Source organism: Neurospora crassa, linkage group VII (assembly GCF_000182925.2).
Source record: "Neurospora crassa OR74A linkage group VII, whole genome shotgun sequence".
In the NCBI taxonomy this organism is placed as follows: domain Eukaryota; kingdom Fungi; phylum Ascomycota; class Sordariomycetes; order Sordariales; family Sordariaceae; genus Neurospora; species Neurospora crassa.
Genome location: NC_026507.1, coordinates 637,333 through 652,859, shown reverse-complemented (window position 1 = coordinate 652,859; position 15,527 = coordinate 637,333). Strand labels below are relative to the sequence as shown.

The 15,527-nt window shown below is 53.2% G+C and overlaps 6 protein-coding genes across 6 annotated transcripts; 3 read left to right on the top strand and 3 right to left on the bottom strand.

Moving 5' to 3' along the window:
- Positions 1 to 1,476: 1,476 nt before the first annotated feature.
- Positions 1,477 to 3,431, bottom strand: NCU06883 (FHA domain-containing protein SNIP1; the record flags this gene model as incomplete). The annotated part of the gene is made up of 2 exons (XM_954137.3): positions 1,477 to 2,227; positions 2,416 to 3,431. The coding sequence occupies 2 exons, from the start codon at positions 3,429 to 3,431 to the stop codon at positions 2,131 to 2,133; spliced, it is 1,113 nt and encodes a 370-aa protein (XP_959230.3). The 3' UTR covers positions 1,477 to 2,130.
- A 1,431-nt stretch (positions 3,432 to 4,862) lies between these two features.
- NCU06882 (RING-5) lies at positions 4,863 to 7,894 on the top strand. The gene is made up of 3 exons (XM_954136.3): positions 4,863 to 5,582; positions 5,657 to 7,084; positions 7,140 to 7,894. Exons 1-3 carry the CDS (start codon positions 5,489 to 5,491, stop codon positions 7,229 to 7,231), a joined length of 1,614 nt encoding a protein of 537 aa, XP_959229.2. The 5' UTR covers positions 4,863 to 5,488; the 3' UTR covers positions 7,232 to 7,894.
- Positions 7,895 to 8,840: 946 nt separating this feature from the next.
- On the top strand, positions 8,841 to 11,486 carry NCU06881 (succinyl-CoA:3-ketoacid-coenzyme A transferase subunit A). The gene is made up of 3 exons (XM_954135.2): positions 8,841 to 9,424; positions 9,631 to 10,998; positions 11,072 to 11,486. The coding sequence occupies exons 1-3, from the start codon at positions 9,374 to 9,376 to the stop codon at positions 11,201 to 11,203; spliced, it is 1,551 nt and encodes a 516-aa protein (XP_959228.1). The 5' UTR covers positions 8,841 to 9,373; the 3' UTR covers positions 11,204 to 11,486.
- On the bottom strand, positions 11,257 to 12,626 carry NCU06880 (AhpC/TSA family protein). The gene is made up of 3 exons (XM_954134.3): positions 12,102 to 12,626; positions 11,765 to 11,810; positions 11,257 to 11,692 (listed from the first exon to the last, which is right to left on the bottom strand). The coding sequence occupies exons 1-3, from the start codon at positions 12,449 to 12,451 to the stop codon at positions 11,498 to 11,500; spliced, it is 591 nt and encodes a 196-aa protein (XP_959227.1). The 5' UTR covers positions 12,452 to 12,626; the 3' UTR covers positions 11,257 to 11,497.
- Positions 12,627 to 13,038: 412 nt separating this feature from the next.
- Positions 13,039 to 14,323, top strand: NCU06879 (hypothetical protein). Its single transcript, XM_954133.2, has 2 exons — positions 13,039 to 13,362; positions 13,555 to 14,323. Exons 1-2 carry the CDS (start codon positions 13,135 to 13,137, stop codon positions 13,717 to 13,719), a joined length of 393 nt encoding a protein of 130 aa, XP_959226.1. The 5' UTR covers positions 13,039 to 13,134; the 3' UTR covers positions 13,720 to 14,323.
- Positions 13,657 to 14,957, bottom strand: NCU06878 (hypothetical protein). The gene is made up of 2 exons (XM_954132.2): positions 14,307 to 14,957; positions 13,657 to 14,227 (listed from the first exon to the last, which is right to left on the bottom strand). The coding sequence occupies exons 1-2, from the start codon at positions 14,801 to 14,803 to the stop codon at positions 13,978 to 13,980; spliced, it is 747 nt and encodes a 248-aa protein (XP_959225.1). The 5' UTR covers positions 14,804 to 14,957; the 3' UTR covers positions 13,657 to 13,977.
- Positions 14,958 to 15,527: the final 570 nt, after the last annotated feature.

Sequence of the window (15,527 nt, the reverse complement as noted above, 5' to 3'; positions counted from 1 at the left end):
CACGAGCATGTGTATAAGTGAGTCTGTCCTACAGTCAGTTTCTCTCAGTCTCTCCTCGCTTGAGGGATTGACAGAGTGAGTGACTGTGACGATCCATTAGGAACTCCGGACGAGTGTGGCTGACGACTGACAAAATGCGAACAGAAAGTATAAAGTTCATAATATGATGGGAGGAGGAGTCGCCGTTGAAAGTGGAAACTGGAACGTCGTCGTTGAATGGTCCGTCACGAGGCCCGCCTATCGAGTGACCGAGGGGTGCAATCGTGGGCGGCAGCTGAGCCCCCCTGCTCCCCCCCTTGAGCCCGCTTCTCCCCCCTGGCTGTTTGGGGATCTTCCCTCCTCCATCAACAAACTTGATGATGTACCTTTCCGGCACAGTCAGGGCTTGAAAAATCTGATAGAAATGGATGGCTTCGTTTCCCGGTTTTTCTTGGAATCATTGCCGGATATTGTACGCCATGGAGAACCTGTGATGTGTTATGTAGTGTTGTTGACATTTGCAAGTGCCGCGGATCGCGGGGCGGGAGGAAGGGGGAAGCGAGGCCAGGGTGCTCACTGCTACTGTACTGTACCTCTACGTACTGACAGTGTACACCTGCCTGTCGTGACAATGTCATGCCATGTGCCGTGAGACGGAATGCACTGTACTTCAACGCTGCATAGCATAGTACATATGGATTGCCACTGCAGTCTGCCGCCGTCGTTCTCCAGGGCAGAGACTCTGAGTGATACCTCTATATGATGGATGAATGACTGGATCTCGGTCAGGTGTGTGTGACCATCCATAATGCCCTTCGACGAACATTCCCATCTTTCGGTTGTCCATGCTGTGTGTGCTCTTTCTTGAATTTCGCAAAAAGTTCCACTGATCTTATTGAGCCGAAGTTCCGACTCCCATCGCCACCATGACATTTTGCTAACAAAAGACGACTTGAGGGGCAGCATCATGCTTTCCCTTTTCGGACCCAGTTACTGGTCATGCACGTTTGAGGCACAAGGCAGAGAGAGAGGGGAGGCGAGGCAACCAACGAAGGAAGCCTTGGCGGCATTATGTCTCCATCGCGCCGGCCCCTTTCAAACCCGCCCAAACTTGTAGGCAACCGTCCACGCCGTACAGTGACATGACATGACACGGTAAGTATTCAGGGGCCAAGACGGCGCCGCCGCCGGGTATCACTGGCTAAAAGGGATCCAATCGATACTTTGGCAACATTGATGACGCTGTGGTACCTGACTAGGTATCTTACCTGACAGAACTCGCAAAGTAAACTGAATATCCGCGCTGAGCCTCAACATCATGTAAGATCATCTATGGTAGGGCAGGTCTGGGACTAGCATAGCCTTGCATGGTGACTTTGACGTTGTTTTACCTTGACCGATAACCCGTTTTGGGAATCCGATCGCCTTTCTTTCTGCGAGACAGGATTGTTGTGAGAACATAAATGTAGATTGAACTGCACAGTTGTATAATCCGTTGGACAAAATACGTATTTGTTCAGCATTCCGAGTTTGGGGGTGTGGTAATGGTAGCTAGTAGACTACCTCTAGACAAAAGACGTACATTGACTAAGTATATGTCTACTTGGGTAAATGAATCGTGATGATTCACGACTATGGGCAATATTCTCCGCCAGACTGAGACCGAGGGACCTGTCACAGTCTCGTCTTGGTCACCATCGTGATACGTGCCCTCGTTTCTGTTGCAATTTCGATTTCACCGGGCGAAAGTCCTTTGGTAGGGGTTCAGAGGTATAGATGGGCTGTTTTAGGTCAAGAATAGACAACCATGGGTGTTTCTCGGCCGGGATTTGAAGGTTCGTTGTGGTAAACTTTTCTTCACCAGACCGCTTGGCCCAACGCAAACACTGCTAAGTCCCGCACAGTCAACATCATCATTTTCGGCCTGAGACTAATCCAGCAAATCGAGGGCCAAAAAGGTCTCGAGATACCAACAAGACGCCGGCGGTGAATGAGTCCATCCCACGCCCGGTGAGAGGTTGCACCATGGAACTCTAATTATAAGCGTACCATGGGGTATCTGTGTCCTTGGTTAACCAAGTCATCCGGGCTTTTTGCTCTGCTGTGCCATGCCAAAATCCAGTTGAAGTCAGATGGTTTGAACAGTGGGGGTCACCATAGCCTCTGACTATCCAAGCGACAATGGGTGTATTGTTCCACCATGGTAGGCAAATCCGTGCTCATACTCGGCATAAACTCTGCCGAGGTCCTGCATCGGTTCAAGAGTGACATCATGCACCTGGACGTTTGGAAATACCAGGCACCGTCCATCATCGAATTTGCAGGTAGAGGTAGTATACCATGGCTGCGCCCCTTCCTTCGTGTCCTCCTTGGCCCACAACAACACGAGCAGTAGTACCCGTCTCTCAATCCTTGGGCGGGAGCATAAGCACGTACTCCCTCGTACTGGACCCGAACTGAATCATATCCTTGTCTCTCAACTCCAGGTACCGACTATCCGGTACCTTGTCGCCATTGAGTTTGGTACCGTTTGCACTCTCCAAGTCAATCAGATACGGCTTCACGCGGCCAATCTTATCCCCGTACTCGTTTCTCTTCTCCGTATAGCGGAACTGGATGACGGCATGCTGCTTGCTAATGCTCGGGTGCTCGGCCGGCAAGTCGGCAATGGCCAGGTCCCTCCCAACCAGCCAGCAGCTGCGCGTGTGCAGCTCGATAGTGTCAATGACCTCGTCGCCCTTGAAGACGTACAGGCGCCACTGGTCGCGCGGGGCGGGCTTGCGGGCCTCGGGCGGCTCGTGGTATTTGAGCGTAACAGTGGTCCCGTCGGCTTGCGTGACCGTGTTGGACTGAGCGGCGAGCACGCCTGTGTTGCCAAAGTTCGGCTTCTCCTTGGGTTTCTCGGGTTCTTCGCCAATGCTGACAGCGAAGGAGTCACCTTGCGACGGTAAAGGACCGCCTCGCTTGGTTAGGCTGCGCTTGTTGTCGGCATTTTCATCTGGTTGCTGTGTTTCTCTTCGGGTAGAGCGTCTTTCTGATGAGCGATTCCTACGGCGGTCTCTGTCTCTGTCTCTGCCTCTATCCGAGTAGCCGTCCTTGCCCTTGTCTTCGCGCCGGCGGTGTCGTCTGTCACTGTCGTCCTCGCCTCGGTCTCCACGTCGGTCCCTGTCCCTTCTCCGCTCCCTGTCTCTGTCTCTGTCGCGTGGTGACCGCGAACGCGATGGGCGCTTTTTGGTATCTGGTGATCTGGATCGTCTTCGGTGATCTCGCCTTGGAGACTGAGATCTGTTGGGAGACCGGTCCCGAGAGCGCCTGCGATGTCTGTGGGAGTCTTCTGCAGTGTCGCGCTTGTTGTGTCGGCTGGTGCTTGCGCTGTCTCTGTCTCTGGGGGCGTCTCGATGATGGTCACGGCGACGCGACCTGTGGTCGTCTTCTGTACGTTCTGAGCCCATTGATGTCGTTTGAATCCTTTCTGAATAATTACCAGGCCAATAACTTTGGTCAATATGGGTGGAAGAGCCAATGGCGCATCCAATCTAGAGTTGGGTGTTGGTGGAAAATTGGTATCTTTCTGGAATAGGGAACGGAAGCTTTGGAGACACCCTCTGCTTTATCGCGTGCTCGACAGGGCCCTATGACGACGCTAGCAGGAGTTACATTCTGCACTAGCGTATCTTGTGTGTATGTACCTTTAGTGAGGTGAGCTACTATAACCCTAACCCCCATGTGCCTCTGTTAAGACTTCTCCGTCATTGACCACCCGACCACCTTCCAACTTGATCGACGCAGTCTCTCCCTCCCATCTGAACCCCCCCCCTTCAAGGTGAGATTCGGGAAAAGGCACACCTGAACAGCTGAATCTATCCGAAGTTTGTGACTTGAATTATCCCATGACCACCCAGATTATTCCCGACTGGTCACTCGTGAGCTGCTTGACCACTACCTACTGACTTCTGCCAATCTATCGATGGTCTCTACGAGAACGAGCGGGAACGCAAAATGGGGAACATGCCTACTAGGTACCTCTACCTATTCTTGCATGACTTGAATATCATCTTATTGCCATTTACTTGAGCTCAGAACAATGATCATGTCAGATCAAATCCCTTACTTTTCCCATGCTACAAGTAATAAGGTATCTTTGCAATCTTCCCCATGATGATGAATGGTCCATGTTCCCCGGAATCCACCTTTCGATGGCAGCGGAGTTTCAAAGTGGAACTCTGGGGACGGCATTTGAAATCAAAATCCTGACCCTACAGAATGCTGACTGATTTCCCCGACAGCAAATGCGCGTGTACCTTGATTATTTTGTAGTGTACCTACATAACCCACCTTTGTCAATCTGTTAGCTCAGCAAGGGTCCTGTCACGGACTGACCCGACTTGCCTTTGCCGTGAAGCGGCCAAGAAACAGGCAGCAAACAGGGCAACAGTGAGTTGGGCAGGAGTGACAAGGAGGCAGCCAGGCACCGGGCACAGCTCCCGTCGACGGTCCCGTAGGTCCTTCACTTCTTTGACCCGCTGAGTGTTGTGCCGTCACTACAACACTTCGTTGGACTGTCTTAGCCAAAAGGAACTACTTAGATGTGTATCAAACATCGCCCACTCATTAGTACCTACCTTAGTGTAGGGCATCTCTCTTTCGAGTCGGCGGCATAAGTACACTTGGAAACTACCTCTACAGTAGAGGTAGGTAGAGGTGATTGATTCCCTTGCTGTCTCCTGTCGACTAGGTATCCTGCCGCTACCTCCCTACCTTAGGTACATCGATCGGGTCGGGCAGTACACATACATACCTTAAGCCTGCAGGGTATTGCACGGTACCTGCCTCCAGCCAGTAGAGAACCGAAGTACTACTAGTAATATAGCCTCTAACCTCCAGTGTAACTGGTACAAAAGATACTGTACCTTACTCTATTCTAGCACCCTGTACGGGCCTCTGCCCGCTTTTAGGGAGTTTCCGCCCGGAATCCCATCTTGACCCAAAACAACAAACCCACCCAAAGCAATCATCCCATCTCGCAAGACTTCCCTTCATTCCGTCACATACAACTTCAAGTACATACAATTGCCCGGCATCATCTTCCGCGACCGACATCGATCAATACGACTGCTACCCCGCGCTACTCGGCTCCAACCCCAACAAGCTCGACTCTCGACGTCACTCCCAGGTTTCTCTGCTGCTGAGTCATTCGCCCATTGACGCCCTTCCACCACTCCCGGCCTCGATCATCCACTACGGCATCCGGGTGGCGAGTCCAAGATCTTTTCTCGTCTCTTACAAAGCCGGCACCATTCCTCCCCAAACTAGAAAGCGGAAGGCCGCTGAGGCGACGACGTCCCCCATCTCGGACGATACTCTCCCAAACAAGAGAACCCAACTCGCCTCAGCCGGCAAACAGCACCAGGGCCCCGAAGCCGCTCCCCCGACTCCCCTCACCACCACCACCTCGCACAACGGCAACGACGACAGCCATAGCGACGCTGACCCCGCCGCCGACGACGCCATGGACTCCGAAGACGATTTCATGTCCAACCTCTCCTCCGAGGATGACATGATGCAGGAGGATGACAGCGACAACGACATGTCGAATCCCGAGGGTGAGACTACCACCATGATCCTACTTCTCGCCCCCCAGACATTTTGCCGTATACTGACCCCGCGATCCCGCCAGACTTTGACTTTGACGACGAGCCCGATCTGGATACCGGAAACAAGGACTCCCAGCAGGCCAAGAAGCACAACTACCTCGATATCCCCTTCAAGGTGTTCCGCCCCGAAGACATACAGAAACAGCAGGATGGCCTGGTCGACGAGGTCAACATGATTCTCGACATCTCCAAAGAAGAAGCGGCCATTTTGCTACGGCACTTTCGGTGGAACCGGGAGCGTCTTATCGAGGACTACATGGACAAACCCCGTCAAGTTCTCGATGCGGCCGGCCTCGCACAGACCGCCGCCGACAAGCCCCGGCTGCAGGTCATCCCTGGTTTCATGTGCGATATCTGCTGTGAAGACGGAGACGGCCTCGAGTCCTTCGCCATCAAGTGCGGCCATCGTTACTGTGTCGACTGCTACCGCCAGTATCTATCACAAAAGATCCGCGAAGAAGGCGAGGCCGCCCGTATCCAGTGTCCCGCCGACGGCTGCAATCTCATTATCGATGCCCGCTCGCTCGACATCCTAGTCACGCCCGAGTTGACGGAACGATATCACGAGCTGCTCATGCGCACGTACGTTGAGGACAAGGAAACTCTTAAATGGTGCCCCTCGCCTGACTGCGCAAACGCCGTCGAGTGCGGTGTCAAGAAGAAAGACCTCACCAAGGTGGTGCCCACAGTGTCATGTCTGTGCGGCCACCGCTTCTGCTTTGGCTGCATCTACACCGACCACCAGCCCGCTCCCTGTGAGCTCGTGAAGAAGTGGCTCAAGAAATGTGCAGACGACTCGGAAACGGCCAATTGGATATCAGCTAACACCAAGGAATGCCCAAAGTGCAACAGCACGATCGAGAAGAATGGTGGCTGCAACCACATGACATGCCGCAAGTGCAAATACGAGTTTTGCTGGATGTGTATGGGGCTTTGGTCCGAACACGGCACGAGCTGGTACAACTGCAACCGCTTTGAGGAAAAGAGCGGCGCCGAAGCCCGCGACGCTCAGGCTAGGTCCCGAGTCTCCCTGGAGCGCTACCTCCACTACTACAACCGCTACCACAACCACGAGCAGTCAGCCCGGCTGGACAAGGATCTGTATGTCAAGACGGAGAAGAAGATGGTGGAGCTCCAAAAGCAATCGGGCATGTCCTGGATCGAAGTCCAGTACCTGCAATCTGCATCGCAGGCGTTGCAGACGTGCCGGCAAACGCTCATGTGGACCTACGCCTTTGCATTCTACTTGGCACGCAACAATCTTACCGAGATCTTCGAGAGCAATCAAAAGGACTTGGAGATGGCGGTAGAGAACCTGTCCGAGATGTTTGAGAAGCCGGTCCAGGATCTTGCCCAGCCCGGCCTCAAGGTGGACATCATGGACAAGACGTCGTACTGCAACAAGCGGCGCGTCATTCTTCTGGAGGACACTGCTGAGAACCTTCAAAAAGGTAAGACTTTCTTCGCGGGATTTGTTATACTCGTCGGTACTAACTAAGGCCTTAGGTAAATGGACCTTCAACATCGATCTGGTCAGTGGTGCGCCTATCGTGAATCCCACGAGCACTCCTGCTACTACCTCTGGAAGCCGTCGCTAGGACGACCTCTTGGCGCAGCGTGCCCATACTGTACGAGACGTGTTGGGAGTCGCGACGCGTGTGTTGAGACGCAGGCCTCAGGGATGATTTGGCCAACCCCTCGGACCAGGGAGAAAGACAGCAATGGCGTTCTATGGGCGTTTTTATCCATATCAAAGACCGCCAATATCACCACAACCACCACAGCCGTCTTGATTTGAGCCTACGCATTTTTTAATCGAAAGACGCATTGGTGTAGCGGGTGTTTCTTGGCTTGATTCAACGGCTTTACGGCATTGCACATGCATACATATGCCGGAGTCTGTCGACGGGCGCATAACGTCAAGGGCCTTTCATGATTGGGTTCGGCTTGATTGTACCACAAGGGTGAAACGATGGAAGATAAGGATGAGAAGACCACAGTGGGCATGGATGGACGGATGGACGGATGGATTGGAATGCGGCAGGAGTTTTACTCGGATTCGGGACATACAATCATATACATGTTTTCAAAGCGCAGCTTTTTCCTTCTCTGTCACATAACATTACAACGGGCGCTGGGAGAATGGGTAGATACACACGCGACATTAGCATAGCTACCTTTAATCGTTTCATATACATGTCCTCTATTAGATGAGAATGTATACCGCACTGGGTTTGAGTACGAGTGATGAGAGCGGAAGATGTGAAAGTCCGCTCGGGAGATACAGACGATTGTTGATAACTAGGTAGAATAGTCAAGTGATCATAGTATGTGTCTAAAATTGTATATGATGCTGATTACTGAAGACAAGAGCTACGAGATGTCCATCGGATTAGGTAGTGTGGGATGAATTGTAGTGTAGTGGTTTCCCCCAAGTGGATTTGGTGCTCCACGACCAAAGTGTTGGAGAGCGAAGCCCAGATAATATTTGTTAGTGCACTATCTGTGAGGTCAGCTATTAGTTCACAGGTACGGTAGTAACAAATTCCTGGGCATACAAACAGCAACACTGCAATAGTAAATTTTATGAAAGTCGTTCGAGTTGTCAGTCCTTAGTAAGAGGGATCTCCAATTACATAACATAACAAACGATACATATCGCTCTCTACGACTAAATAATCCAAAATCTCGGACCAGGAACATGCATGTAACCCCCGGATCCAACTAACGCCCATCCCACCATCCGCGCGTAAACACATTTCCCCGCGGCCCCGTCGCGCCCGCTTAATGCCGAGCAAACCGCGGAACAACAAGGGTCAAATGGGGCCTTGGGGACAAACTCTCTGCCGATGGAGGGTTCCGAAGCGGCTACCAGGCGGGCCAGGGCGGGAGATGATTAACACGCTGGAGCATGGAAGCTGGAGGTACCGTTGGAGTCACGGCAACTAGCTCGGCCTCGATTTTAGTCCACTCAACCAACACCACGGACCATGTAGCGGAAAGACAAGGGGAGAAAAGGATGGGGAAAAGGGACGGTAAGTGATGGTATAACAGCAAAGAGCTACCGGGAAGAGCTCAAGGATGCTGCTGTCTCGAGAGTCCAGCAAGGTGCTCATCCGTACACTAAATACACAAAACAGTGGTGTGGAGGTGGTCTCACTATCACATTGATAGATACATATCTCCCGCTGCTGCCGCATCTGCTTCTTGACTGTTTTCTCTCCTGATCTTGTTCCTTTTCTGTTTCTCTTCTCTTCTCCAAGATACCCTTTCCCATTTCCCCTCTTCCCCTTCTTCTGTTGGATTGCTGTCCTGTTGTCGAGAGTCGCTAGGTAGTCGACCGGAAATCAACGGGTCAAGTCAACACTTCCAGTTTCGGTACAACGTACCGAAGTACACAACCTCATCTGCCGCTTCTATCCCCCGTTGCTATTTATTAAATAACCCGGACGAACCCCTCCCCCGCGAATCACCCACCCAAGGCACCGAACTCACGAACCGACATACGATTGACGATTGACGATTGACGACTATAATAGAGTCAGTACTAGGACTAGGTCAGATAGACTAGTACTCTAGCCTCGTTCCGATTGTTCGAGGTGAAACTTTCCAAGGTCCAGCTGCTTGCCGGCCGAGTTGCGATTTCCAAAGAAGCTTTATAAAGAGAAGCTTCAGGCGCATTTTCTGGGGGAAAACGAAAACCTGTGAGGAAAAAGAAGTCACATAAATCACCAGCCAAAATGTCCACAGCTCTTCGTACGCTGAAGGCGTATGCCAAGTATGGCAACAACGTAAGTAATTGTTCCTCCAGCTTCTTCCTTGCGAGCACAACGACTGCGAACAACGGAGACCCCTGGTTCGGTTCAGTTGCCATCGACAATGTCAACACCACAACCACCACCAAAACACCACACACCTTTTCTTCTCACCACCAAAACAACTTTCACCTCCTCCAAACATGAGCATCACCAAACTAACAAACACCTCCAAAATGTAGCACTCCGCCCTCCTAGCGCGATGCTTCTCCACCACCCTCCGCCGCCCCGAGATCAACAAGCTCTACCCCTCCGCCTCCGCCGCGCTCGCCGACATGAAGCCCAACAGCACCCTCCTCTGCGGCGGCTTCGGCCTCTGCGGCGTGCCCGACACTCTAATCGACGAAGTGATCCACAAGCCCGAAATCACCGGTCTGACCGCCGTCTCCAACAACGCCGGCACCGACACCTCCGGGCTCGGCAAGCTGCTCAAGACCAAGCAAATCAAGAAGATGATCGCCTCCTACATCGGCGAGAACAAGACCTTTGAGCAAATGTACCTGACGGGCGAAGTCGAGCTGGAACTCACCCCGCAAGGCACGCTCGCCGAGCGCTGCGCAGCAGGCGGCAAGGGGATCCCCGCGTTCTACACCCCCGCCGCGTTCGGCACCGTCGTGCAAACGGGCGAGTTGCCGCTCAAGAACAAACCCGACGGCACCCCGGACGTGTTCAGCTACCCCAAGGACGTCAAGGTGTTCAACGGCAAGTCTTATTTGCTTGAACACTCCATCGCGGGCGACTACGCCTTCGTCAAGGCCTACAAGGCCGACAGGCTGGGTAACTGCCAGTTCCGCCTGGCCGCGCACAACTTCAACGGCGCCATGGGCCGCAACGCCAAAGTGACCATTGTCGAGGCCGAACACATTGTTGAACCCGGTGAGATCCCGCCCGAGGCGGTCCACTTGCCGGGCATCTACGTGCAGCGCGTGATCCAGAGCACGGCGGAGAAGAATATTGAAAAGTTCACGTTTGCCAAGGACCCCAATGACCCGGATGCGAAGAAAGCTTTGGGCAGTGGCGAGACGGCCAACAAGCGCGAGCGCATCGTGCGTCGCGCGGCGAAGGAGTTCAAGAATGGCATGTATGCCAACCTCGGAATCGGCATGCCGATGCTGGCGCCCAACTTTGTCGAGGAAGGCGTTGAGGTGCTGTTACAGTCGGAGAACGGCATCCTGGGTCTGGGGCCCTACCCGAAGAAGGGCGAGGAGGACGCGGATCTGATCAATGCTGGTAAGGAGACGGTCACGCTGGCTCCCGGAGCGGCCGTGTTTGGGTCCGAGGAGTCGTTTGGCATGATTCGTGCCGGACGCATCAACTTGACGATTTTGGGCGCCATGCAGGTCAGCGCGAATGGCGACCTGGCGAACTGGATGTTGCCGGGCAAGGTCAAGGGGTTCGGTGGCGCCATGGACTTGGTGAGTAACCCGGAGAAGACCAAGGTGGTGGTGACGATGGAGCATACGGATAAGAAGGGCAATGCCAAGATTGTCAAGCAGTGCGCGTTCCCGTTGACGGGCAAGGCTTGCGTGTCGAGGATTATTACCGAGTTGGTGAGTTTTTACCTACCTGGACTGGACCCCTCCCCCCCTTGGACATGAGACAGGAGCTGACTGATGATGATAGGGCGTTTTCGATGTCGACTTTGGCAAGGGTCTTACTCTCATTGAGATTGCTGATGGTGTCACTGTTGATGAGATCAAGGCCAAGACAGAGGCTCCCTTTGTCGTTGCCGAGGATCTCAAGCCCATGCTTTAACATGCGTGGTGATGGTGATGAGTGAAGATTATATGACCAGGAATGTGGGGGATACGGGGCCAGGAATTGTATATACCGTCTAATCAGGTTTTGGAAGGCATCAAAATGTTTTTTATTCTGCATTGGGCAGTTAAATCTCACAGGGTGTTGTTGTAGAAGACGGGTCTGGCGATTCTTTCAGCATGTCTCTTTTACAGCTGTGCATCCCGACGTAGTTGATTACTCATATTCTTTATATATATGGAACTTTTGAACTCCACCACTCCCCATCATCATCATGTATCTCCTTCAAGTCTAACCCAAGACCTTGTCGGCCAACGACACAGCGGTACCAGTGTTATCCGGCTCGACAGCAATCTTGGTGACCTTGCCGTCCTCGACAATCATGGCATAGCGCTTGGAACGGTCGTTGCCAAAGATGGCCTTGCTGTCGAAGGTAAGGTCGAGCGCCTTGGTGAAGGATCCCGAGGGGTCGGCGAGGAAACGGATCTATTCACGGTGTGTGTCAGGGATGGTCGCAAAAGTGAGGACGAAAATGGGGGTACAGGGAAAAGAACTTACACCAGACTCGCCGGCGGGGTCGAGGTTCTCCTTCCATGCCTTCATGCTGTTGTAGTTGTTAGCTTGGTGTTTTCAGGTAACATGGTTTGCTTGCCTCCTCTCAGCCGTTGGTGGCATTGGGCGTGTTCTCTCCGAAATGTTTCCCAGGTTTTCATCTCTGCTCCCCTTGTAGCCCTCTTCTCTTGCTGTTCTTCATCTCTCCGCGATTTTTCCTCGTACTCTTCACTTCGTTCTCTTCCTTCCTCCCCTTCCCCCCCCCTTCCCTTGCCTATGCCACCCCCAACCCCCCAACCCCCCAACCCCAGAAATACAGCAAAAAAAAAAAAAGAATACTCACACAAAAGCATCATTAACCGACACCACCGCCTTGACATCAAACTCCTGCGTCTTGGGATGCTGGATATAGCTCGGGATATGGCTCGCGCTGCACGCCGGGCTGAACGCGGCGGGGACACCGATAATCAGCATGTTGCGGGCCGACTCGGCCTCCTTGCGCAGGTCGACCTTGTTGCCGGGAGAGCCTTCCTGGAGGAGCTCGCCTTCGGGCAGGAGCTCGCCGATCTTGACGAGGCGGGCGGGCGAGGAGGAGAAGAAGCGGCTGGCGGCGGCGACAGGGGCCGCCGAGGCCGAGACACGGGCGATGGGTGACGCCGACGCCGTGGCGCGGAGGGCGGTGCGGGCGAACATTTCTGTTGTTGTTGTTGTTGTTGTTGTTGTTTTGAGAATGTGTTGTGGGGGAATTGGTTCTATTGGTGGTTGATTGGGGAGAGGTGTGATGGGAGGAGAATACAGGATGAAATTGGATTCAGTTCCTACGACTCGACTCGACTCGATCCGACCCGACGAGGAGTGCCCGCGCCGTCCCCCCTCCTCCCGTTAGCGGCAGCTACCTACCTAAGGTACTACGTACAGGGGGGGAGTGGCAGGGGTTGAAAAGATAGCGCGGGGATGACATCACCGGGGATGGGCGAGCGCATTTGAAAGTTAGCAACACTAAAACTGTCAGTGAGTGAAAAATATTCGGTTTCAGTGTCAACTCTATGATGGTTGTGTATAGGTTGGACGATCCTTTGATCCATCACTATTGTTTTCTTTCAATGAGCCCTGAGTCCTGGGCTATCGTTGAGCTCTATCTCAGATATCAGAGCTCCAAAAGACAGGGGCCAAGCTCCCAAAGCTCACTCTAGCGGATACTACCTCAGCTCCTCAAGGTACCCCGCTGGCCCAAAGTTCGGATCGAACCATTTCGCGAACTGATTTAGCCTCTGTCACCACTCACCTTTGCTTTCGGATGTCAAAGTCATTGTGTTACTCTTAAAGAGCCTGATACACCAAAGCCAATTTCAAACCGAGCACCAGAACAGCCATCCATGTCCACCCAAAGAGCCCTCTGGTTCGTCGCCAGCAAAGCCAGCAAAAAGCCTTCACCACAAGGCACCCAAGGCGGCACCATCTACATCCACTGCCACGTCAAGCCAGGCGCGAGCAAAAACCGCGAAGGCGTAACCTCCATAACCGACGAAGCAGTCGAGATATGTGTTGCCGCGCAGGCGAAAGAGGGAGAGGCAAATAAGGCTGTTGTCAAGGTTCTGAGTGAGGTGAGTGCGGTTCCTCTGAATTAAGTGTTCACCTGTGCTATCCATCTTCCATCACGATAAATCCTGTCCCTACCTAAACAAACACAGCGAGGCTTGGAAATGCCTTTGGTCCACCTCCTTGAATGAATACATTGCGGAAGTGCAGGCAGTAGACACCATACCCGAGTACGCTAGATGTACCTAACTATACAGGCTCTCAATCTCCCCAAGTCCAACCTCGAGATCACTCAGGGTCTCAAGTCCAGGGCCAAGACCATTGCTGTTGCTGCCCCTGGGTCATGGGTTGGTGGTAGTGGCGGCGAGGCGGAGTGTCTTGAGAGGGTGAAGACGCATTTGAACAAGGCGACCGAGGCGTGATGTTGTGGTCAGATGATGCCCTCGAGACAGCTAGTGCCATTTGGATGATCGTACCATCGGCGACATGGTTCTGTATGTTCCTGCTCAATTTCGTGGAGCAAGGGTATACCATCTCCAAGGACCAAAAGTCGTCCGGTTGACCCCTATCGATACGAAACCAGTTGCGCGCATCTCTATCCTTTCTTCGCCATGGGTATCGATATCATATCCTCATTACTCATAACATGCGTCAATCTCTGGATCGCAACATCGTCGTCTTCACCTCAAGCCTTTCCCTCCAACTCGCCCGTTCGATGTACTCCTAGTAATAGCACCGCGGCTTGTCGTTCGAGAACTGGGCGTAACACCACGACCAACACCTCTTCCACTCGTGCCTCTTGTCGTTCCGGACGGTGCGGGCACCCTCGACTGTCTTGGGGCAGGTGTCTTGGGCGCCACCAATGGTTTTCGCGGTGTAGGGCCGGAGATGTTGGAAGTGGGGTTATCGACGAAGGAGGTATCGGTGGTCCTGCACGCAAGAGAAACAGATGTCAGCAAGAATGGCCTTGTGGAAAAGGAAGATAAGTACGGTATGCAGGAAAACAAACATAAACGTAGTCTCCCCATCAAACCCTTCCCTCTCCTGCTTGACCGTCGCCATCATCCCAGTCCCCGTCCCCATGACCCCAGTCTCCATGTTATTCTGTCCCTGGCCACCACCACCAGCAGCAGCCTCCCTCACTTCCTTCTCCTTCATCCTCTTAAAGCTCTCCGTCAACGGTCCCTCGGGAAAGTCCACACAGAACGCATTCATATTCAACCCGTACAAAAAGCTGGCAAAGTCCTCGCTGAACCGGGCCAGGCTTTCGTGCATCAGCTGGAAATGCATCATGTTGGCTTCGAGGTCCGCCATGGCGTCGGCCAGCTCGGCGAAGGCGGGCTCAAAGGCGTTGAGCGGGAAGGAAGCGCTGGAGCCATGGATGGATTCGCGGGCGGATTCGCGCAGTGAGGAGCGCGAGGAGGGGCGGAGGGGAGTTGTTGGTCGGTTGGGGGTGCGAGGGCGGGAGGTGGAGCGCTGTGGCGCGGGGGTTTGGGAGTCGGGCATGGTATGGTCTTGGTCTTTTTTTTTTTTTTTTGAATTTGAATCGTTGACTGCGGCATGCAATGTCTGGATAGATGCGGTGTTGGGCCGGTTATGGTCTCTCTTGTGTTTACGTTGGTGATAAGGTACCGAAGATGGTGGTGTTCACTTGGTTGACATGGGAGACGCGAACACCAAGCAGTGAGACGCGACGGCATTAATTGACCCCACGATTTCTGGGTCTTGTCCCCTCTGCGAATGTAACATTGCGACGCCAAGCTTTCTGCAAAAACCATAAAGAGGCACGTGCACCTGCCTGTAAAGGAGCAGCGCTGCATGGGTCGGGGGGCCATTTCATCATTGGTGACCATCATCGATTTGTCCCATGAGGAGGGGTTCTCGCTTTCTTCGCTTCCAACCAACCAACCAACCAACCTTCCATGTTCCTCTTGAAGATGGATGATTGCTGCCGCCCAGCTGACTGACGGCTGCGATCGTCTGGTCAATCGATTCCAACCTTGTCTGATTGAGCCCCTTTTGTTACACGGCTTCTGGAATTTTAGTTGGATCTCGGGTTGCGAGTCAGCCGGGACAAAGACAAGTCGCCAATATTGGACGGTTCAAGTTATTGGAGACTATCGTAGCATGTCCCTGATCACCTCTGGGAATTTCCATGAAGAGGGTAGTGTACACCGAAGGTCAATGGCTGCTGATCCAGCGAGGGATTCTCTGTCTTTTCTTCTTTTCT